This window comes from Somniosus microcephalus, chromosome 7, assembly GCF_052327205.1.
Source record: "Somniosus microcephalus isolate GS21.2 chromosome 7, FLI_Smic_1.0, whole genome shotgun sequence".
NCBI classification, from domain to species: Eukaryota; Metazoa; Chordata; class Chondrichthyes; order Squaliformes; family Somniosidae; genus Somniosus; species Somniosus microcephalus.
In genome coordinates, this window is record NC_140993.1 from 13104254 (window position 1) to 13129051 (window position 24798).

A 24798-nucleotide genomic window follows, 5' to 3' on the forward strand; every position below is an offset into this window, starting at 1 on the left:
CTTGTGGGGGAGGCTAAAAATAGGAGCCATCAATATAAGATAGTCACTAATAAATCCAATCGGGAATTCAGGAGAAACTTCTTTACCCAGAGAGCAGTGAGAATGTGGAACTCGCTACCACAGGGAGTGGTTGAGGCGAATAGCGTGGATGCATTTAAGGGGAAGCTGGATAAACACATGAGGGAGAAAGGAATAGAAGGATATGCTGATGGGGCGAGAGGAGGCTCGTGTGGAGCATAAACACCAGGCCAGAGCAGTTGGGCCGAATGGCCTGTTTCTGCCCTGTAAATATTTTGTAATACTTGCTCTCAGCACTGCTCTTCCACTTGATTTCCCCCTAACAACATCCTTCTGCCCTAAAGTTATTACTTTAAACTTAGGAAGGAAACTTTTTTTGCATGTCTTGCTTTCTTAACCTTGAGAAAGTCCAAAGTACAATTGTTTGCCAATTTTCCACTTGGGTCTGTAAGCAGGTGCACTTGTTAAGCCGGTGCACTCCAAATCATAGGGGTCGCACAAAATTTACACTTGAACGCTCCCTGTCCTTACCCTCCTTCTTATTTGCTATTAAATTTGTAGATGAATCATAGAACGTTATCAAGTTGGCCAAGGTGTCGACCGTGGCTCAGTGGGTCGCCCTCTCGCCTCGGAGTCAGAAGGTTGTGGGTTCGAGTCCCACTCCAGAGGCTTGAGCACAATCTAGGCTGACACTCCCTGTGCAGTGCTGAGGGAGTGTTGCACTGTCGAAGGTGCCGTCTTTTGGATGAGACGTTAAAACGAGGCCCCGTCTGACGTCGCAAGTGGATGGAAAAGATCCCACAGCTCTATTTCGAAGAAGAGCAGGGGAATTATCCCCGGTGTCCTGGGCCAATATTTATCCTTCAATCAACATCACTAAAAAAGATTATCTGGTCATTATCACATTGCTGTTTGTGGGAGCTTGCTGTGCACAAATTAACTGCTGCGTTTCCTACATTACAACAGTGACTACACTCCAAAAATACTTCATTGGCTGTAAAGCGCTTTGGCACGTCTTGAGGTCATGAAAGGCGCTGTATAAATGCAAGTCTTATTCCTTTTAAATTATTTTTAATGAGCAGACACTGATGCGAGTTAAAATCATGCATTCTTCAATTTCAGAATTGTACAGGAACGATTTACTGAAAGAATGAGGATGTATAAGGTCCCACCCCATTACAGGGGACGCGGGACTAAAGTTATCCGTCGCCTCCTGTTCAAATCAGCTTCCAGTGCAAACATCAGGAAGACAAATTAAATCAGTGCAGCGAAATGATGCCTGATCCTTTTGTAAAGTCAATATTTCAATCGCCATTAAGGCAGATTTCACACCTCGGAGAGCTCCAAGTCTTGTCGAAAGCACCAAGACTTTGTTGACGCAGCAGTAACTACAGGGATTGAGTGATTGTTGTGGGAACATTTCATCTTTTGCGCCCTGGACTAGAATCCTGCCCAGACTAATGGAATGAGTCACCTCTCAAAAATGGAACTCGCCAAGACTTCTTCGGCAGCACCTCCCAAACCTGCGACCTCTACCACCTAGAAGGACAAGGGCAGCAGGCGCATGGGAACACCACCACCTCCAAGTTCCCCTCCAAGTCACACACCATCCTGACTTGGAAATATATCGGCCGTTCCCTCATCGTCGCTGGGTCAAAATCCTGGAACTCCCTCCCTAACAGCACTGTGGGAGCACCTTCACCACACGGACTGCAGCGGTTCAAGAAGGCGGCTCACCACCACCTTCTCAAGGGCAATTAGGGATGGGCAATAAATGCCGGCCTTACCAGTGATGCCCACATCCCATAAACGAATATTTAAAAAAGTCTCACAGTTGCCACAACCCGGTTGTGAGAGGGCATCTGTCTGTCTATCTCGCCATTATTGGGCTTTTAACACAAACTGGGCAACTTTATTTGGAAAGTCCGTTGGGAACAGCAGCCTGTGAAATGGTTAAGTGATGTTCTGGGTCAGTTGGGGCTGCTTTGGAGTTGCGTTAATATATTTTTGGTAGAAAGTGATTTTAGGGAACGGATGTCCTTACTTAAAGGAAGAACTTGCATTTCTGTCGCGCCTTTCACCACCTCAGGATGTCCCAAAGCGCTTTACAGCCAATGAAGTACTTTTTGAAGTTGTAATGTGGGAAACGTGGCAGCCAATTTGCACACAGCAAGCTCCCACAAACAGCAATGTGATAATGACCAGATAATCTGCTTTTTTTTAAAAAAAAGATGTTAGTTGAGGGATAAATATTGGCCAGGACACCGGAGATAACTCCCCTGCTCTTCTTCATAATAGAAGAGCGAGATCTTTTACGTCCACCTGAGAGGCCAGATAGGGCCTCGATTTAACATAGCACCCGAAAGGCGATACCAATTTGCGCACAGCAAGGTCCCACAAACAGCAATGTTTCTAGTGACGTCCCACAAAAAGCAGTGCGATGATGATCAGATAATCTGTTGCAGTGATGTTGGTTGAGGGATAAATACTGGAGAACTCCCCCCTGCTCTTCTTCGAAACAGTGGCCACGGGATCTGAGAGAGCAGACGGGGCCTCGGTTTAACGTCTCATCCGAAAGACAGCACCTCCGACAGTGCAGCACCCCCTCAGTCTTGCACTGGGAGTGTCGGCCTGGCTTATGTGCTCAACATAGAAGATAGGAGCAGGAGTAGGCCATTCGGCCCCTCGAGCCCGCTCCGCCATTTAATGAGATCATGGCTGATCATCCAAATTCAGTACCCTGTCCCTGCTTTCTCCCCATATCCCTTGATCCCTTTAGCCTTAAGAAATATATCTAACTCCTTCTTGAATATATTTAATGAATTGGCCTCAACTGCCTTGTGTGGTAGAGAATTCCACAGGTTCACCACTCTCTGGGTGAAGAAATTCCTCCTCATCTCTGATATAAATGGCTTACCCCTTATCCTTAGACTGTGACCCCTGGTTCTGGACTCCCCGCCATCGGGAACATCCTTCCTGCATCTAGTCTGTCTAGTCCTGTTAGAATTTTATAAGTTTCAATGAGTCAAGTCTCTGGAGTGGGACTTGAACCCGCGGGCCTTCTGACTCAGAGCTGAGAGTGCCGCCCACTGAGCCATAGCTGACACTAAAAGGGTGCAACAGTGTAGTGAAAGAGGGCATATCCCATACTGCAGAACAAGTTTAGAAGTGGTCTGCCATCAGTGGTTACAAGTGACTATTCCAGCGTGTTTTAGACTAGAATATGGGCCCTTGTGCTTTAATCAGCTCCCAGCCCCTATGATGGGGCATTCTTTGTGACGAGCGGTTCAGTATAATTTAAGATTCTGATATTCCAGCAATCAGCCTTCAATTATTAAAAGTATAGTGCAAAACAGAGATTTCATACCAAATTCTCAAACTGGCAGGTGTGCATAGAACGATACAGCACAGAAGGAGGTCATTCGGCCCATCGTGCCTGTGCCGGCTCTTTGAAAGAGCTCTCCAATTAGTCCCACTCCCAACGTTCCCTGGGATATTTTTTTATTTTTTTATTTTATTTTATTTATTTTTTTTATTTTTTATTTTTTTTATTTTTTTTTTATTTTTTATTTTATTTTATTTTTTTTAATTTTTTTTTTTTGAGGTGCCCGGCCCATTCAAAATTCTGCGCATTCAGAAACCGGCCTGTGTGGGAGCTTCAGACGGCCACGCAGCTGAACACGAACATTGCCCCACTCCACCGCAAACTTTTCCCCCCTCCCCCCTTTCCCAGTATTTATCCAATTCACTTTTGAGAAATCACGACTGAATCTGCTTCCTTATCAGAGGAAGGATGTTCTTGCCATGGAAGGAGTTCAGCAAAGATTCACCAGGCTGATACCTGGGATGGCAGGAATGACGTACGAGGAGAGATTGGGTCGATTGGGCTTGTACTCACTGGAGTTTAGAAGAATGAGAGGGGATCTCATTGAAACTTATAAAATTCTGACAGGACTGGACAGACTAGATGCAGGAAGGATGTTCCCGATGGCGGGGGAGTCCAGAACCAGGGGTCACAGTCTAAGGATAAGGGGTAAGCCACTTAGGACAGAAATGAAGAGGAATTTCTTCACCCAGAGAGTGGTGAACCTGTGGAATTCTCTACCACAGAAGGCAGTTGAGGCCAATACATTAAATATATTCAAGAAGGAGTTGGATATATTTCTTAAGGCTAAAGGGATCAAGGGGTATGGGGAGAAGGCAGGGACCGGGTACTGAATTTGGATGATCAGCCATGATCGCATTGAATGGCGGAGCAGGCTCGAGGGGCCGAATGGCCTACTCCTGCTCCTATCTGCTATGTTTCTATGTTTCCACCGCCCTTTCAGCCAGCGCGTTCCAGATCACAACAACTCGCTGTGTGAAAAAAACTGCCTCTTCATTTAGGCATCATTTATTGCCCATCCCTAACTGCCCTCGAGGCGGTGGTGGTCAGCTGCCTTCTTGAACCGCTGCAATCCGTATTACTGTGTTTCGTAGCGGTTTGCCGCAACTGAGTGTCTCGCTCGGCCATTTCAAAAGGCAGTTAAGTGTCAACCACATTGCTGTGGGTCTGGAGTCACATATAGGCCAGACCGAGTAAGGGCAGCAGATTTCCTTCCCTAAAAAAGGACATTAGTGAACCAGCTGGGTTTTTATGACAATCATGATCACCATCCAGATTTATTTAATTATTTTGAATTTAAATTCCCCAGCTGCCGTGGTGGGATTTGAACTCGCGTCTCTGGATCATTAGTTCGAGCCTCTGGATTACTAGCCCAGTGACATTACCACTATGCTACCATTCACTTTGCACCTAAAGTACTGAGCTCCTACGTCACGTCGGGTTCATTTCAAAACCAGTCCTTTCTTTAAACAACAATTCTCGAATACCTGTATGTTGGGAGTCTGCCAATGATGGCACTACTGCCTTTGCAGGTAGTACAAATCTGCAACGTCGGTGCATTTTTATTTCCAGGCACACCTTCCCAACAGCGAGGCTGCCTCACCCTGCGATACAAAGGCCTACTGGCATCACGGTCTGAGGCACAGGCCACTCTACCGGTCACCTCCCTTGGACACTGAAGTCATTTTAATACTCCTGGTCTGTACGTTCCTTCTGCGGCTGGAAGTGGAAACAACACTGAAGAAAATGGTCAGAGAGATCAATTTCGGGCAAATACTACACCTGGCCCAATGCAAAACTAAAAAGTCTCATCCTTGTTTTCAAATCCCTCCACGGCCTCGTCCCCCTCCCTATCTCTGTAACCTCCTCCAGCCCTAAAACCTTCCGAGATCTCGGCGCTCCTCCAATTCTGGCCTCTTGCGCATCCCCGATTTTAAATCGCTCCACCATTGGTGGCCGTGCCTTCAGCTGCCTGGGCCCGAAGCTCTGGAATTCCCTCCCTAAACCTCTCCACCTCTCTCTCCTCCTTTAAGACACGCCTTAAAACCTCCCTCTCTGACCAAGCTTTTGGTCGCCTGTCCTACTATCTCCTTATCTGGCTCGGTGTCAAATTTTGTTTGATAATCGCTCCTGTGAAGCGCTTTGGGATGTTTTACTACATTAAAGGCGCTATATAAATGCAAGTTGTTGTTGTTGGAATCCGGGGGCCCGGGGGGGGGGAGTGGAGAAAAATTGGCAGAGAAAATTAGTGGAGAGCAAGCTTTCCTGCTTACAGCTAAAATGACTGGTCTGTTGTCTTGGTATGTTCAGCTATGGGGAGAATACCTATGATGACATTGGTTCTGTGAGATCCATGGAACACCTCCACTGAGAGACATTCAATCCATACCCCCTGTACAGTTATGGACCAACATTAATGGCTCAGTGGGCAGCACTCTCAACTCAGAAGGTCGTGGGTTCAAGTCCCTCGTTAGAGACTGGAGCACCAAAATCGAAGGCTGATACTCCCAGTGCAGTGCTGAGGGAGTGCTGCACTGTCGGAGGGGCCATCTTTCAGATGAGACATTAAACCGAGGCCCCGTCTGACCTCTCAGGTGGACGTAATAGATCCCACAATTTGGAAGAAGAGCAGGGACATTCTCCCCCGGTGTCCTGGGGCCAACATTTATCCCTCAACCAACATCACTAAAAAACAGATTATCTGGTCATTGTCACATTGCTGTTTGTGGGAGCTTGCTGTGCACAAATTGGCTGCTGCGTTTCCTACATTACAACAGTGACTCCACTTCAAAAAAATAGTATTTAATTGGCAGTAAAGCACTTTGGGACATCCTGAGGTTGTGAAAGGCGCTACAGAAATGCAAGTCTTTCTCTTTCAAACCAAGAGTTTAACTTCGTGGGGACTGCTTTAAGAATAACAGCACAGCTTCCGATTACACATTAACTACACAGACGTTGTACATCTAAACAGCGGCTGGTGGACAAGGTCCATGGATGTTTTACTCAGAGGTCATTGGAGCATAGGCACTTCTCTCAAAACAAGGAGAAATACCCTTCAAATAAAAGGGCTGCTTGTGAAATGAACATGCGGACTGAGAGGAAAAAAAAAACTGCATTGAAAATAATTACATCCTTATAATCTGCTGCTCCTGCAAACAGTCAAGTGAAGAAACAATAATGGGGCCAGATTTTGCCGTCAGAAATAATGGTGAGGTTAACGGCACTCGCGCGTTTGTTATGGGTAAATGGCACAGCGACTTCAGGCGAGGGGCAGATGTGCAGTTCCCTCAGCACTGGCACTGGGAGTGTCAGCCTAGATTTTTGTGCTCAAGTCTCTGGAGTGGGACTCGAACCCATAACCTTCGGACTACAAGAGGCGAGAGTGCTGCCCACTGAGCCACAGCTGACACGAAGAATAAAACTTGCAATTGCTGTGCATTGCGATTGGCTCTCGGCCAATTAAAAACGCTCCTTTTATGGCTACTCGTAGTCTAATGCAACTTACAGTATATCGTCGCTGGGTCAAAATCCTGGAACTCCCTCCCTAAGCACGGTGGGAGCACCTTCACCACACGGACTGCAGCGGTTCAAGGCGGCGGCTCACCACCACCTTCTCAAGGGCAATTAGGGATGGGCAATAAATGCTGGGCCTTGCCAGCGACGCCCACATTCCACGAACGAATAAAAAAAAAGTTGGAAGTGTTAGAGGGAACAATTCTTAAAAATGTCACTAAAGCAGCACCAGCCAGTTAGGGTTGATCACAGAACACACTGCATAAACAGAGTGTGCCATTTCTCCTATACGCCTGCATTATCATTAACAAACTGAACAAATCTGTTGCCGTCAGAAATGACACATGTACTTAACTCACAAGGTTTTTTATTCTGGATAATGGAATTCCACCTTCCTTTTCAGGAACTTCCTCATTCAAGCATTCTGTGCAACTAGTCCGCGGAAGCTCAGCGTAAGCTCGAGGAACAGCACCTCATCTTCCGATTAGGCACTTTACAGCCTTCTGGACTCAATATCGAGTTCAACAATTTCAGATCATTACCTCGGCCCCCATTACATTTTTACTTATTTTTTATCCACACCTTTGTTTTGGCCCTTTTCCCCCCGCCTTTTTTTTCTCTCTCCCACATGGCAGCTGTCTCCCATTCTGCCAGAACATTTCACACCTAATCTAGAGCCGTCTTTTGTCTCCACTAGTCCGATCACCATCTCGTCTGGTTTTGAGTATCTCTTAATGTCTCTTCACTTCTCTTTTGTTCTCTCGTCACCATTTCCCAGCCCCCAGCCTGGCCTTTTAATCTGTTTCATTTCCTGTGCTTTTCCAGTCTTGACAAAGCGTGTGCCCCGAAACGTTGACTCTATTTTCTCTCCACGGATGTTGCCTGGCCTGCTGAGTTTTTCCAGCATTTTCTGTTGTTATTCTGTGCAACTAGATTTGCCCCTGCTTTTACTAGCAGTCTGGTCTGTTGCGATGGATGAGTTAAAACACTAGACAACAGAATTCAAAGATTTTTTAAAAAAGAGTCCCAGATTGGCTCGGTTGGTGTCTTTCTGCCACTGTGCCAGAAAGACAACAGGCCGGAATGTGCCGTGAGTAATAATGGCAAACTGGCAGCATCCGCCGTTATTACCCCTTCGAAACTGACCGCACCTTCAGGATGTAGCGGGTACGCATCATAAAGTGGAAGCCCTGAAGTTGCGGTCAGTCATTCACTGCTCCGACACTCCGACCCTCCCCCGACCCCCCTGGCAATCAGTGTAATCGGGAAAATCAGTGAAACTTGGGCTTTTCCGCACTAATATCGCTGTTAAACACCCCATTAAACGTTGGGCCTTGTTGGATTGTAACTGGGGTTTATAAACAGCAATATTGACTGCTAAACAACCGTATGGCCCCGAAAAACTCATTTAATTTTGCAGGGTGTCAAATTTCTCCACTATAATAAAAATTACAATTTTTAAGAAACTTTAGAAAATGTTTTAAAAAAGTTTGTTCATATTCATTTCAGGTTTATCTTATCCCCATGCGAGAGCCCCAATCTTTGGTTTTTTTTGTTGCTCTCTATAACATCTTTTAAAAAGTCTGAATAAAAAAAAAAGAGCTTGTTCATTTCCTGGTTGCCGGTCCGAGAAAATTCTGCGTTGCGATTGGCTGCTTAAGACAGCTTGCTGACGTCACGGCAGACCGCACGTGTGGAATACCCCACTGCACTGACAACTGACCTCAACTGCACCTCGGAAAAGCCGAACTGCTCGCCACGGAGATCGCGAGATCTTTGTGGGCAGCTTTCTGCGGGGACCAGCGGAATGACCCGTGCAGTGAACTAGAGAATAAAACCCTTCTTCTTCTTCTCGTACCTGGGTTCAAATCCCACCCGGGCTAAAAGACATGAAAAGAAATCTCTCTTGATTGAAATCAGTTCAGCACGCCTTAGAAAAGTTGTCCGTGCTTACAGCAGGAGACCCCCCCCCCCCCCCCCCCCTCAGCTGAGTACTACTGTAAATTGAAAATCTCAGGGAAAGAAAGAACTTTGTGTTTCTGCAGCACCTTCCACAACCTCGGGATGTCCCAAAAGCACGCGACAGCCAATGAAGTACTATTCTGAAGTGCAGTCGCTGTTATAATGCGGGAAACGCGGCAGCCGAATCTGCGCACAGCAAGATCCCACAAACAGCAACGTGACAATGACCCGACCATCGGTTTGTCAGAGGGGACAAGATGATGGTGGAGATGGGAAACAGATTTGCCACACTGGAGCTACTCTGGGCTCGGAGGGCGGGATTATAGTCTGTATTAGACATTATGAAAGAGGAGCTTTACACAATATGACAGTTTAGATGTCACCTGGGAATGCTCGTTACTGATAATGGATGGAAAAATGTAACACGCATAGAACTTGAGAGGGGGTATAAATAACCTTTTTTACATCCATATTTAATGATTAGGATGGAACAGACTTCACAAAGGCTAGAAAACACTACTTTAAGAGACACGAGCCAATTGCAGAATGCACTCCTCTTCATTATCCCTTTCTGAAGCAACATGGAGATAGTGAGTTGGAAGATCAACATTGCCCTGTGTGTGTGTTTGACAGCGTCAGTCCTGGAGTTTACCCTCTCGGGTGTACTTGGGAGATTTTGCAATGTTAAAGGTGCTATTAAACATTGGTGTTCAGAGGGTGTCCTTGTACATGAAACACACAGGCATGCAGGTACAGCAAGCAATTAGGAAGGCAACTGGCCTTTATTGCAAGGGGGTTGGAGTATAAGAGTAAGGACGTCTTGCTGCAATTGTACAGGGCCTTGGTGAGACCACACCTGGAGTACTGTGCACTGTTTTGTTCTCCGTACCTAAGAGATACTTGCCTTGGAGGCGGTGCAACGAAGGTTCACTAGATTGGTTCCTGGGATGAGAGGGCTGTCCTATGATGAGAGATTGTGTAGAGTGGGCCTATACTCTCTGGAGTTTAAAAGAATGAGAGATGATCTCATTGAAACATACAAGATTCTGAGGGGGTTGACAGGGTAGATGCTGAGAGGTTGTTTCCCCCTGGCTGGAGTGTCTAGAACTAGGGGGCATAGTCTCAGGATAAGGGGTCGGCCATTGAGGACTGAGATTAGGAGAAGTTTCTTCACTCAGAGGGGTGTGAATCTTTGGAATTTTCTACCCCAGAGGGCTGTGGATGCTGAATCATTGAGTCTATTCAAGATAGAGATCGTTGAGTATATTCAAGGCTGAGATCGATAGATTTTCAGACTCTCGGGAAATCAAGGGACACGGAGATTGGGCGGGAGAGTGGAGTTGAGGTCGATGATCAGCCATGAACTTATTGAATGGCGGAGCAGGCTCGAGGGGCTGAATGGCCGACTCCTGCTCCTAATTCTTATATAAATGCAAGTTGTTGTTGTACTACAGGCCTGAACATTATGCCGTAAATAAAAGAACTTCCATTTATATAGCGCCTTTCACATTCTCAGGATGTCCCAAAGTGCTTCACACCCAACAAATTACCATTGAAGTGTAGACAAAGCCCCGCAAACAGAAATGAGATAAAGGACCAGATCATCCGTTTACTGACCAAAGGTTGGCCAGGATATGTAGATCTTACAGCACAGAAACAGGCCGTTCGGCCCAAATGGTCCGTGCCGGTGTTTATGCTCCACACGAGCCTCCTCCCACCCCTACTTCATTTCCCCCTTCAAATAGATCGCGGGATCTTTTGCGTCCACTTGCGAGAGCAGACGGGGCCTCGGTTTAACATCTCATCCAAAAGACGGCACCTCCGACAGTGCCGCGCTGCCTCAGCACTGCACTCGAAACGTCAGCCTAGATTACATGCTCCAGTCCTGGAGTGGGACTTGAACCCACAACCTTCCGACCCAAGAGATGAGAGCGCTACCTCTAAGCCATGCTGACAACTGCAGCAACAATGTTCCTCTCTACGGACTGAGTTTGTTCTATTGCAGAGAAAACAAGGTCCCTGCATTAAAATTACAGACAGAAACAGTATTCTAAATTCAAACGAATGCTTATTTGTTACCCAGTAGAGTCTCAAGTGGTACTTCAGAGGTGAAATCAAGAAGTACTTTTTCCACCTACAGATAGGAAGTGGAAATCTGTAACTCTCTTCCCCAAAAGGCCGTGGATGCTGGATCAATTGAAATTGTTAAGACTCCGATCAACAGATTTATATTAGGTAGGGCATCAAAAGATATTGATCAAAGGTGGATAAATGAAATGGAGATAAAGGTCTGAAATGATCCAATAGAGAGAGAGAAAGAACGACTTGCATTTCTCCAGCGCATTTCACGACCTCAGGACGTCCCAAGGTGCTTTACAGCCAATGAAGTACTTTTTGAAGTGTAGTCACTGTTGTAATGTGGGAAACGCGGCAGCCACTTTGCGCACAGCAAGCTCCCACAAACAGCAATGTGATAATGACCAGATAATCTGTTTTAGTGATTGAGGGATAAATATTGGCCCCAGGACACCGGGGAGAACTCCCCTGCTCTTCTTTGAAATAGTGCCATGGGATCTTTTACGTCCACCTGAGGGGGCAGACGGGGCCTCGGTTTAACGTCTCGTCCGAAAGACGGCGCCTCCGACAGTGCGGCACTCCCTCAGCCAGTGCGGCACTCCCTCAGCACCGCACTGGGAGTGTCGACCTAGCTTTATGTGCTCAAGTATCTGGAATGGGACTCGAACCCACAACCTTCTAGACTCAGAGGTGAGGGTGCCACCCACTGAGCCACAGCTGACAGGAGAATGGCAGAATAGGCTTGATGGGCTGAATGGCCTACTCCTGCTACTATGCAAGTTTTCTTAAGCAGAAAAAAAAAATGTTCTTCTCTTGTGAATCTAAACTACAAGCCGAAAATAAAATCTCATCCGAATTTAAAATCAGTTTGTCTGATCAAGTTACCAATCGTCACAAAATGTAAACTCTACTTATGATGAATGAAGTTGCGCAGCCGCGAGGCGGTCCAGAGATCCCGCGCAAGCCGCTCACCAGCCTTTACGTGAACAAACTGCGCATGCACAAAAATCTGAACGGGCCGCGCAGCCAGTTGAAGGGACCGCGCACAGGGGAAAAAAAAAATTAGAGGGATCATCACTTATGATATTCTCAAACCTTCTGAAAAGGCTCTCAAACCAAGAAACCCCCCCCGCCCCCCCGAGAAAAAGTTAAACTGAATGCTGACAGAGCATGGAATAAAACAATCTCAAATCTAAGCTTACAACTTCAAAAAATGATTGGCCTATAATAATAAATATATTCGCTCACCTCCTAAATTACTTTACATTTAGACAGCGACTTTGATAAAAACTCAAGCACCGTACAACGCATATCACAGCTTTTCATTTCTTTTATTCAAAAGGTGGCTTTAGAAATCAGATGATCTGATAAACCTATGATTGCATAAGCATTACCTGGTTAGTTGATATGATTATTGATGCAGTGGTTCCAAGCTGGCCACTGGATTCCTGCAGCATAGATTCCGGTGGGTTGTTTCTGTTTGGAATCACATTCTGGGAATCTGCGGGATCGGAGGACCGGATGCAGAGTCTTTTTGGTGAGGGTGGACAGCAGGTGTCATCAGAGTACATAGGTTCGTAAAGCGCGGGGGTCATCAGGGCTTGCTCCACTTTCACCCCGACAATCTCTCCATCGTGGTTTTGGAGGGCGTAAGGGCATGGTTGCTGGAGATGCTGATGGGACCCATTTGTGTTTGGGGGAGATCGACGAGGGACCAGCCTGCTGCCAATACCTGCAATGCTGCTCAGAGTGGCTATGGAAACTGCTCCTATACAGTGATTAGTGTAAGTCTTCGAGAGCTTGGCCGCCTTGGACAACATCTGCATCCGAGTTCCCAGCAGGTTCTTGCCAATGGCTTTGTTCTCATACCAGGTCACATCACTTTCATTGCAATGATCCCTGGGTCTTTGAAAGAAAGCCTTACAGAGAGGGTTACGTTTTGAGATATACTTAACAAAACTCGCATAAGGGCAGAACTCTGTGCCTGCTTCATACATCCTTGGGAAGCTCTCCTCATCATTCACCATCCTCTTCTTGCTCCAAGTTACCGAGCGAGATTTATGGTAGGGTCCACATGCTTTATAATAGACAAATCTTCGCCCATCCTCGTCCGTGGCCAAGCCAAAGGAGTCCTCCTCCAGTTCTCTCTGGTTCTCCCTCCCCCTTGTGCAGAAGTACATGCAGATCTCGAACCAGACTTTATTGAGTAATCCAAAGGGGGTGTTCGTATCGAAGGCGCAGGAGGTGTAGAGCTTCCTCAGATCGGACCTGGTGATAGGGATGTCACGATATGATTTGTCTTGATGACATGATACAGTAATTGTTGGGAAAAAAAAGTATGATTTCTTTTTTTTAAAGATAATCACTAGGTGCTAACCAGTACTGGCCACCACCATCTCATTTTCCAGCACTGGACCAGGTAATGCTCATATAAAAAAGGTGCATACACCAGGAAACATTATAATGCTTTACGTACTGTACTGCAAATTGGTTTGCATTCTTCTGCATCATTTATTTATATATATATAATATATATCTGTACAATAAGGTGACATGGCTACAGTAATAGAACTCTCTACACAGGACCAATTAGCACCAGAAACATGTGAACCACAGACTGACACCCATCACAATTTCCCCGAGAACGCCCAGCAACATCTGCATTTTCCAGTCATTACGGACTAGAAGCATTTTGCCAGGTGCTAATGGGTTAAAAAGAAAATGATGCTTTGAAATCATGGTATTGCATGCACAGTCTCATATTGATCTGGCTTGATAATCGCATCTTATGGATTATCACAACATGAAAAAAAGTTAACCTGGGCTATCGTCTCACAATCGCATTAGTTGGATTTTACTGGGATGTTTGTAAAAGATCAATAATCGACCAATTTTAGGCAACTGTTGTGAACCACATTTGGGCACACCTCGCCAACAGTTTCAATATAATAATTTATATAACCATTAAACTGTGCCAAGGTTAACCTCCAAGTACATTACTTCTCATAAATGATCCTGGAATTCTACCTCACACTGTCCCACAAGGACATAAAGTATGTATTAAAATTTTTCTCTTGACGCCATTCTGGGAGGTGTGGGACTTGAGCTTTTAACAATTGTAAAGACTCTCATTATAAAACTTTTTTTTTTTTTTAAGGTGGTCAGAGATTCTCATATATATTATAGAAAATATGCAAAATACTTAAACCTCCAGGTATTTAATATTTCTGTTTTGCTGTCACTCGCCTACAGATAAAGCATACGAATTAATTCAGTGTTTCCCATCGTAATAAAAATAGCTAGTCGTGTTGATTCAGTAAAAAAAAAACTCCAAACTCCGAACTATTGAGCCGACTTTACTCAAGGTAAATTACACAAGTTTGCAGGGTCATGTGTCCATCACGTAACAAATTGAATGGTTTTTGTCAAAAAGGAGCAAAAATGTTATTTTTTTTAAATGAAGAGTTGGATTGTTAGGGGAGTGCCGCAGTTCAGGCCAAGGATTCACAGCCAAGTATTGGCACAGAATCGATCAGATCCACCAAGGTTAGTGTTAAAATTGGGCAGTTACTGCACAAGCTAAACTTCAAAGTTACCAATTATTACTGTGTGTGTTCTGGTGTTAATAGTGTACACAACTAACTCGGGGTGAGAAAGCACCACCCAAAACAGATTTGAATCGTTTAATTGGCAGTCTTTATACGCCAGTTGTGTTACTTCCAGTCAGGGCAATATTAGAAACATATATGGGCTAGAAATTCATTAAGGGCTGGGGCGCAAAGCGGGCAGTTTCACATCGCCCGCCCATTATACGCAGCTCCTGATATTCAGTTCCATTGACCGCATAACAGGCGCTGCGTAGAATCATAGAACAGTTACTGCACCAGTAGGGGGCCATTCGGCCCATCGAACCCGTGCCGGGTCTCTGCAAGAGCACTTCAGCTAGTCCCGCTCCCCCTGCCCTTTCCCTGTAGCCCTGCAAAATTTTTTTTCCTTCAGGTACTTATCCAATTCTGTTTTGAAAGCCACGATTGAGTCTGCCTCCACCGCCCTCTCAGGCAGTGCATTCCAGATCCTAACCACTCGCTGCATAAAAAAGTTTTTCCTCATGTTGCCTTTGGTTCTTCTGCCAATCACCTTAAATCTGTGTCCTCTGGTTCTCGACCCTTTCACCAATGGGAACAGTTTCTCTCTATCTACTCTGTCTAGACCCATGATTTTGAGCACCTCCATCAAATCTCCTCTCAACCGTCTCTGCTCCAAGGAGAACAACCCCAGCTTCTCCAGTCTATCCACGTAACTGAAGTCCCTCATCCCTGGAATCATTCTCGTAAATCTTTTCTGCACCCTCTCTAAGGCCGTCACATCCTTCCTAAAGTGCGGTGACCAGAATTGGACACAGTACTGCAGATGAGGCCGAACCAGCGTTTTATAAGGGTTTATCATAACTTCCTTGCTAACGGGCGGCCGATCCGATATGGCTCGTTTTGCGCCATGGCCCGAGAGGAATTTCTAGCCCGTACAAACGTCAGGAGGCCATTCGGCCTGCCGTGCCCGTGCTGGTGCTGGCTTTTCAAATACCGAAACAGAACAATAAAAAGAAGTTTCCAGACTCATCCCCGTGATATTGTTATGAGTGACGTACGCATGAAAAAAATACCCTGATGCGTGTTTCAAAAAATATATTTAACACTTCATAATCCCAAGTGCTGGCATGAGGTGCAAAAGTTAAAATTGAGCGTGTGGATTATGCATTGGCTGTGCCCAGTGCCCAAATGGCGTGCAATAGTTAAAATTGAGTGTGTGGATTATGCATTGGCCATGCCCACTGCCCAAATGGCGTGCAATAGTTAAAATTGAGCGTGTGGATTATGCATTGGCTATGCCACTGCCCAAATGGGGTGCAATAGTTAAAATTGAGTGTGTAGATTATGCATTGGCTATGCCCACTGCCCAAATGGGGTGCAAGAGTCAAAATTGGGTGTGGGGATCCTGCAGAGATGCTCTAACCTGGTAATGGCTTGCTTCTGAATGACGGGTCCGGCTCCTTGCTCCTCGAGTTTCCTGATGACGGCAGCCAGCGTAAGATTGGCGCTGCGGAGCTCGGGGTCCTTGGTGAGGTCCAGGGTGCGGCTGTAGGGCGGTTCGTTCAGGTAGCGGTTGAGCGAGCTGCGGATGCTGATCAGCGACGACTTGCTGTAGACCTGGCCGCTCTTGGACCTGGCCTCGGCGTAAAACGAGCGCAGCAGCCGGCACAGCTCGCCCTTGGCCAGCCGCTCGAAGTCGGCCGGCTGCTCCTTCTCGCTCAGGTAGTCGCGGAAAATCTTGACGGCGTACCGGGTGGCCAGCCGGGTGTTCTCGCTCAGGCGGCCCCCTCCGCCGCTCCGGGAGGGGCTCGCCGCTCCTCCGCCCGGCGCAAACTCCGGCGCAGCTGCCGCCGCCGCCGCCTCCCCCTGCGCCGCTTCTTCCGCCGCCTCCCCCTGCGCCGCTTCTTCCGACTCCTGGCGGCGCAGGCGGAAGCAGCGGCGCAACTGCGGTGCGGCGAACCCCCCTTCCGCCGCCGGGTTGCGCCGCCCGGAATCTCCCGCATCGCCGCCGCTCCCGGCCATTCTCGCCATATTGTGGCTGGCGCGCCGCGGACGCATGCGCTATATTGGACCGCGGCTCCCGTTCAGCGAGTCTGAGAGAGCGAGTGTCAGAGAGAGAGAGAGAGAGAGAGAGTGTGTGAGCGAGAGAGAGAGAGAGACAGAGAGAGTGTGAGAGAGAGAGAGTGCGAGTGTCTGAGAGAGAGAGAGAGAGAGAGAGTGTGTGAGAGAGAGTGTGTGAGGATGTCTGAGAGAGGGAGAGAGTGTGTGAGAGTGAGAGTGTGAGAGTGAGAAAGTGTGTGTGTGAGAGAGAGAGAGAGGGAGAGAGTGTGAGAAAGAGAGAGAGAGTGAGAGAGACAGAGAGAGAGAGAGAGAGAGTGTGTGAGAGTGTGTGAGAGAGAGGGAGAGAGTGTGTGAGAGAGAGAGGGAGAGAGTGTGTGAGAGAGAGAGGGAGAGAGTGTGTGAGAGAGAGAGAGTGTGAGAGTGTGAGAGAGAGAGTGTGTGAGAGAGTGTGAGAGTGCGTGAGAGAGAGGGAGAAAGTGTGTGTGAGTGTGAGAGAGAGAGAGTGTGAGAGAGGTGGAGTGTGAGAGAGAGAGGGAGAGAGAGAGAGTGTGAGAGAGAGGGAGAAAGAGTGAGAGGGCGAAAGTGTGTGAGAGAGAGGGAGAGTGTGTGAGAGAGAGTGAGAGTGTGTGAGAAAGAGAGAGAGAGTGAGAGAGACAGAGAGAGAGAGAGAGAGAGTGTGTGAGAGTGTGTGAGAGTGTGTGAGAGAGTGTGTGAGAGAGAGAGGGAGAGAGTGTGTGAGAGAGAGAGTGTGAGAGTGTGAGAGAGAGAGTGTGTGAGAGAGTGTGAGAGTGCGTGAGAGAGAGAGAGGGAGAAAGTGTGTGTGAGTGTGAGAGAGAGAGAGAGTGTGAGAGAGGTGGAGTGTGAGAGAGAGAGGGAGAGAGAGAGAGTTGTGAGAGAGAGGGAGAAAGAGTGAGAGGGCGAAAGTGTGTGAGAGAGAGGGAGAGAGTGAGAGAGAGGGAGAGTGTGTGAGAGAGAGTGAGAGTGTGTGAGAGTGTGTGAGAGAGTGTGAGAGAGAGGGAGAGAGTGAGAGAGAGGGAGAGAGAGGGAGAGTGTGAGAGAGAGGGAGAGAGTGAGAGAGAGGGAGAGTGTGTGAGAGGGAGAGTGTGAGAGAGAGAGGGAGAGTGTGTGTGAGAGAGAGTGTGAGAGAGTGTGTGAGAGAAAGTGTGTGAGAGAGTGAGAGGGAGAAAGTGTGAGAGAGTGAGAGAGAGTGTGAGAGAGAGGGAGAATGTGAGAGAGAGAGTGTGAGAGAGGGAGAAAGAGAGAGAGGGAGAAAGTGTGTGAGAGAGAGGGAGAAAGTGTGAGAGAGAGGGAGAAAGTGTGTGAGAGAGAGGGAGAGAGAGGGAGAAAGTGTGTGAGAGAGAGAGAGAGTGTGAGAGAGAGGGAGTAAGTGTGTGAGAGAGAAGGAGCGAGAGAGTGTGAGAGTGAGAGAGAAGGAGCGAGAGAGTGTGAGAGGGAGAGAGAGAGAGAGGGAGAGTGTGAGAGAGAGGGAGAAAGTGTGAGAGAGTGTGTGAGAGAGAGGGAGAGTGTGTGAGAGAGAGAGGGAGAGTGTGTGTGAGAGTGAGAGAGAGAGAGAGAGAGAGTGAATATTTACATAAATGAACTGGCAAAACTACTTGAACAATCTACAGCACCCGGCCTCACCCTATATGAATCCAAGGTTAAATTCCTCCTCTATGCAGATGACCTGGTTCTGCTGTCACCAACTAAGGAGGGTCTACAGCAGAACCTGGATCTGCTAGAGTCGTTCTGTCAGACCTGGGCCCTGACAATAAACCCCCAAAAAACCAAAGTCCTTGTGTTCCAGCAAAGATCCAGACATCAGGGACCCAGAATAAATTTCACACTAGGAACAACTAAAATTGAACAAACCACTAACTACACATACTTGGGCTTAAAAATCAGTTCTACAGGAAATTTTCATCTGGCTGTGAATGAACTGAAAGAGAAAGCTAGAAGGGCTTTCTATGCCATTAAAAAATCAATCCAAATAGAAATCCCAATTAGCATTTGGCTCAAAATTTTTAAATCAGTAATTGAACCAATTGCACTCTATGGCAGTGAGGCGTGGGGACTGCTAACACAACAAGTATTTGCAAAATGGGACAAACACCCAATTGAGATCCTACATGCAGAATTCTGTAAAAGTATCCTCCGGACTCAAAGGAAAACCGTAAACAATGCATGCAGGGCAGAACTAGGCCAATATCCATTAATAATTACTATCCAAAAAAGAGCCACCAAATTTTGGAAACACCTAAAAATGAGCAACCCCCACTGCTATCATTACGAAGCCCTGAAATGCCAAGAGAGGACCATAAAGAAAAATACCCTCAGTCAACTAGTCCTGGGACTCAGTGAAGTAACTACTAACAATAACCAGCCCCAGGACAGTACATCGTAGCACAGAGAATTCGACTCAACACAATTGTCACTAAGCAAAAGGAAAAATATCTGTCATATTGGGCAGAAACAACAAAAACCCAAAACAAACTCAATTGCTACTTGGCCCTAAACAGACAATACAACATGGCTGAATACCTGACCATGGTAAAGGATAGCAAACAGAAAAACCTTGACAATGTACAGAGTTAGTGAACATAGCCTGGCCATCGAGACAGAGATGCACTTCCGCACAGCTTGTGGAAAATATCAGGGCATCAGGGAGAATTTCTACCCAAAATTCACAAAAATATGCCCTGAATTCAGAAATTTGAATGACGACCAAAAACTCCCATACCTACTAGGGGAACAGAGAAATTGTGTAACCTTAGCGGCACACTAAGTTACAGCTTGCCATAAATAGAGGGACAACCATTAAATCTAAGAAAAGAGTCATAGAGTCATAGAGTTATACAGCACAGAAAGAGGCCCTTCGGCCCATCGTGTCTGCGCCGACCATCAATCCCTGTCCAGTCGAATCCCATTTTCCAGCATTTGGTCCATAGCCTTGTATGCAAAGGCATTTCAAGTGCTCATCCAAATGCTTCTTGAATGTTATGAGGGTTCCTGCCTCTACCACCCTTTCAGGCAGTGAGTTCCAGATTCCAACCACCCTCTGGGTGAAAATGTTCCTCCTCAAATCCCCTCTAAACCTCCTGCCCCTTACCTTGAATCTATGCCCCCTTGTTATTGACACCCCTACTAAGGGGAAAAGTTCCTCTTTATCTACCCTATCTATGCCCCTCATCATTTTGTACACCTCAATCAGGTCCCCCCTTAGCCTTCTTTGCTCCAAGGAAAACAACCCCAGCCTGTTTAGTCTTTCTTCATAGCTGAGGCGCTCCATCCCAGGTAACATCCTGGTGAATCTTTTCTGCACCCTCTCCAAAGCAATCGCATCCTTCCTATAGTGAGGCGACCAGAACTGCACACAGTACTCCAGCTGTGGCCTCACCAGCGTTTTGTACAGCTCCATCATAACCTCCCTGCTCTTATATTCTATGCCTCGGCTAATGAAGGCCATATGCCTTTTTAACCACCTTATCTACCTGTTCCGCTGCCTTCAGGGATCTATGTACATGTATACCAAGGTCCCTCTGACCCTCTGTACTTCCTAGGGTCCTACCACTCATTGTGTATTCCCTTGCCTTATTTGTCCGTCCAGAATGCATCACCTCGCACTTTTCAGGGTTAAATTCCATTTGCCACTTTTCCGCCCATCTGACCAACCCGTTTATATCGTCCTGTAGCCTGAGGCTGAGTATACAAATTATACGAATGTATATTTATACACTCAGGGATATATCTGTTTATACACTGTATGGATAGATCTGCGTTTATGTGTTCAACCATAAATGTTTTTCGATGCTTTGGCAACATAAGATGTACCTTGTCATGCCAATAAAGCGATTTGAATTGAATTGAGAGAGAGAGTGTGTGAGAGAGAGGGAGAGTGTGTGTGAGAGAGAGAGAGAGAGAGAGTGTGTGAGAGAGAGGGAGAAAGTGTGTGAGAGAGGGAGAGAGTGTGTGAGAGAGAGTGTGTGAGAGAGAGAGTGTGAGAGAGAGAGGGAGTGAGTGTGTGAGAGAGTGTGAGAGAGTGTGAGAGAGAGAGAGTGTGAGAGAGTGTGAGAGAGTGTGAGAGAGAGTGTGAGAGACAGAGAGTGTGAGAGACAGAGAGAGAGAGTGAGAGTGAGAGAGTGAGTGTGAGAGTGTGAGAGAGTGTAGAGAGAGAGAGTGTGAGTGTGTGTGAGAGAGAGTGTGTGAGAGAGAGTGTGAGAGAGAGAGTGTGAGAGAGAGAGTGTGAGAGAGGGAGAGAGTGTATGAGAGAGAGAGAGAGTGTCAGAGAGAGAGTGTGTGAGAGAGAGTGTGAGAGTGTGAGAGAGAGAGTGAGAGTGTGAGAGAGAGAGTGAGAGAGAGAGAGAGTGTGAGAGAGAGAGAGTGTGTGAGAGTGTGTGAGAGAGAGAGAGTGTGTGAGAGTGTGTGAGAGAGAGTGTGAGAGAGAGAGAGAGTGTGAGAGAGTGAGAGAGAGAGAGAGAGTGTGAGAGAGTGAGTGACTCTAAGAAAAGACAATGGGGGAGAAATTGGGTGGAGCCACAAACGGGGCGCCAAGCTCGCCTGGGCGCCGGAATTAGCGCAGCGATCGGAGCAGTTGAACACATAAACGCAGATCTATCCATACAGTGTATAAACAGATATATCCCTGAGTGTATAAATATATATTCGTATAATTTGTATATACTCTTTTTTCAGATTTAATGGTTGTCCCTCTGTTTATGGCAAGCTGTAACATAGTGTGCCGCTAAGGTTACACAATTTCTCTGTTCCCCTAGTAGGTATGGGAGTTTTTGGTCGTCATTCAAATTTCTGAATTCAGGGCATATTTTTGTGAATTTTGGGTAGAAATTCTCCCTGATGCCCTGATATTTTCCACAAGCTGTGAGGAAGTGCATCTCTGTCTCCACCACTCCCTGACTGCAGTGAGAGCATATCCTGTCCTCTCTTGGCAGCCGGGTCTGTCTGTGTCTGCCTTTTTCGATGGCCAGGCTATGTTCACTAAGTCTGTACATTGTCAAGGTTTTTCTCAGTTTGCTATCCTTTACCATGGTCAGGTATTCAGCCATGTTGTATTGTCTGTTTAGGGCCAAGTAGCAATTGAGTTTGTTTTGGGTTTTTGTTGTTTCTACCCAATATGACAGATATTTTTCCTTTTGCTTAGTGACAATTGTGTTGGGTCGAATTCTCTGTGCTACGATGTCACTGTCCTGGGGCTGGTTATTGTTAGTAGTGTTAGTAGTTACTTCACTGAGTCCCAGGACTAGTTGACTGAGCGTATTCTTCTTTATGGTCCTCTCTTGGCATTTCATGGTTTTGTAATGATAGCAGTGGGGGTTGCTCATTTTTAGGTGTTTCCAAAATTTGGTGGCTCTTTTTTGGATAGTAATTATTAATGGACATTGGCCTAGTTCTGCCCTGCATGCATTGTTTACGGTTTTCCTTTGAGTCCGGAGGATACTCTCTCTCTCTCTCTCTGTCACACACTCTCTCACACACTCTCGCACACACACACTCTCTCTCTCACACACTCTCTCTCACACACACTCTCTCTCGCTCTCTCACACACACACTCTCTCTCACACACACACACTCTCTCTCTCACACACACTCACTCACACACACACTCTCTCTCTGTCACACACTCTCTCACACACTCTCGCACACACACACTCTCTCGCTCTGTCACACACTCTCACACTCTCGCACACACACACTCTCTCACACACACACACACACTCTCTCTCTGTCACACACTCTCTCTCTCACACACACTCTCACTCACACACTCTCTCTTTCCCTCTGTCACTCTCTCTCGCTCTCTCTCTGTCACACTCTCTCTCTCTGTCACTCTCTCTCTCTCTCACACACACTCTCTCTCTCTCTGTCACACACTCTCTCACACACACACACACACACCCTCTCTCACACACTCACTCTCTCACACACACTCTCACACACACACACTCCCTCTCACACACTCTCTCTCACACATACACTCCCTCTCTCACACACTCTCTCTCTCACACACACACTCCCTCTCTCACACACTCTCTCTCACACACACACTCTCACTCACACACTCTCTTTTTTCTCTGTCACTCTCTCTCTCTCTCTCTCTGTCACTCTCTCTCTCTCGCACTCTCTCTCTCTCTCTCTGTCACTCTCTCTCTCTCTGTCACACTCTCACACACTCTCACTCTCTCTCTCTCTCTCTCTCTCTCTCACACACACACACACACTCTCTCTGTCACACACTCTCTCTCACACACTCTCACTCTCTCTGTCACTCTCTGTCACACTCTCTCACACACTCAATTCAGATTCAAATTCAAATCGCTTTATCGCTCTCACACACTCTCTCTCTCTCACACACACACACTCTCTCTCTCTCTCTCTCACACACACACTCAATTCAATTCAATTTTTTCAATTCAAATCGCTTTATTGGCATGACAAGGTACATCTTATGTTGCCAAAGCATCAAAATACATTTATGGTAGAACACATAAACGCAGTTCTATTCATACAGTGTATAAACAGGTATATCCCTGAGTGTATAAATATACATTCGCCTTGTTTATATGTGAGAGAGAGTGTGTGTGAGAGTGTCAGAGAGAGTGTCAGAGAGAGAGAGTGAGTGTCAGAGAGTGTGTGACAGAGAGAGAGTGATAGAGAGTGAGAGTGTCAGAGAGAGAGAGAGAGTGTGTGTGAGAGAGTGTGTGACAGAGAGAGAGTGATAGAGAGTGAGAGTGTCAGAGAGAGAGAGAGAGAGTGTGTGTGAGAGAGTGTGAGAGAGAGTGCACTGGCGGCACACTATGTTACAGCTTGCCATGAACAGAGGGACAACCAGTAAACTAAGAAAAGAGTATATATAAATAATGCGAATGTATATTTATACACTCAGGGATATACCTGTTTATACACTGTATGAATAGAACTGCGTTTATGTGTTCAACCATCAATGTATTTTGATGCTTTGGCAACATAAGATGTACCTTATCATGCCAATAAAGCGATTTGAATTGAATTGAATTGAATTGAGAGAGAGAGTGTGAGAGACTGTGTGTGTGCGAGAGTGTGTGAGAGAGAGAGTGTGTGAGAGAGAGAGTGTGTGTGTGTGAGAGAGTGACAGAGAGAGAATGTGTGTGCGAGAGAGAAAGTGTGAGAGAGAGTGTGTGTGAGAGAGAGTGACAGAGAGAGGGAGTGAGTGTCAGAGAGAGAGAGAGTGAGTGACAATACAACATGGCTGCGTACCTGACCATGGTAAAGGATAACAAACTGAGAAAAACCTTGACAAGGTACAGACTTAGCGAACATAGCCTAGCGATTGAAAAAGGCAGACACAGGCAGACCAGGCTGCCAAGAGAGGACAGGATATGCTCTCACTGCAGTCAGGGAGTAGTGGAGACAGAGATGCACTTCCTCACAGCCTGTGGAAAATATCAGGGCATCAGGGAGAATTTCTACCAAAAATTCTCACAAATATGCCCTGAATTCAGAAATCTGAATGACGACCAAAAACTCCCATACCTACTGGGGGAGGAGAGAAGCTGTGTAGCACTGGCGGCACACTATGTTACAGCTTGCCATGAACAGAGGGACAACCAGTAAACCTAAGAAAAGAGTATATATAAATAATGTGTATGTATATTTATACACTCGGATATACCTATTTATACACTGTATGAATAGAACTGCATTTATGTGTTCAACCATAAATGTATCTTGATGCTTTGGCAACATAAGATGTACCTTATCATGCCAATAAAGCGATTTGAATTGAATTGAATTGAGTGTCAGAGAGAGAGAGAGAGAGAGAGAGAGTGACCTACTAGGGGAACAGAGAAATTGTGTAACCTTAGCGGCACACTATGTTACAGCTTGCCATAAACAGAGGGACAACCAGTAAACCTAAGAAAAGAGTATATACAAATTATACGAATGTATATTTATACACTCAGGGATATATCTGTTTATACACTGTATGAATAGATCTGCGTTTATGTGTTCAACCATAAATGTTTTTTGATGCTTTGGCAACATAAGATGTACCTTATCATGCCAATAAAGCGATTTGAATTGAATTGAATTGAATTGAGTGTGTGACAGAGAAAGAGAGTGTGTGTGAGAGAGAGAGAGTGACACAGAGAGAGAGAGTGACAGAGAGAGAGAGAGAGAGAGTGACAGAGAAAGAGAGAGTGT

The 24798-nt window shown here is 46.3% G+C and overlaps 1 protein-coding gene across 4 annotated transcripts in view; it reads right to left on the reverse strand.

Annotated features, from left to right (window-relative positions):
- Window positions 1–24798, reverse strand: part of LOC147114519 (BTB/POZ domain-containing protein KCTD1) — a 156716-nt gene that overhangs the window by 69326 nt on the left and 62592 nt on the right. Inside the window, exons 1-2 of one of the 4 annotated variants that reach the window (XM_085992250.1) lie at window positions 15965–16574; window positions 12349–13222 (exon numbers count right to left, since the gene is read on the reverse strand). The exons of 1 other annotated variant lie outside the window; for it this stretch is intronic. In XM_085992250.1, the coding sequence (XP_085848376.1) occupies window positions 12349–13222; window positions 15965–16572 (1482 nt within the window). In that variant the 5' untranslated portion in view covers window positions 16573–16574. Of the gene's footprint in view, window positions 1–6908; window positions 6931–12348; window positions 13223–15964; window positions 16635–24798 lie in introns of those variants that run through there. 2 more of the 4 variants (XM_085992251.1, XM_085992253.1) reach the window with 2 other exon arrangements.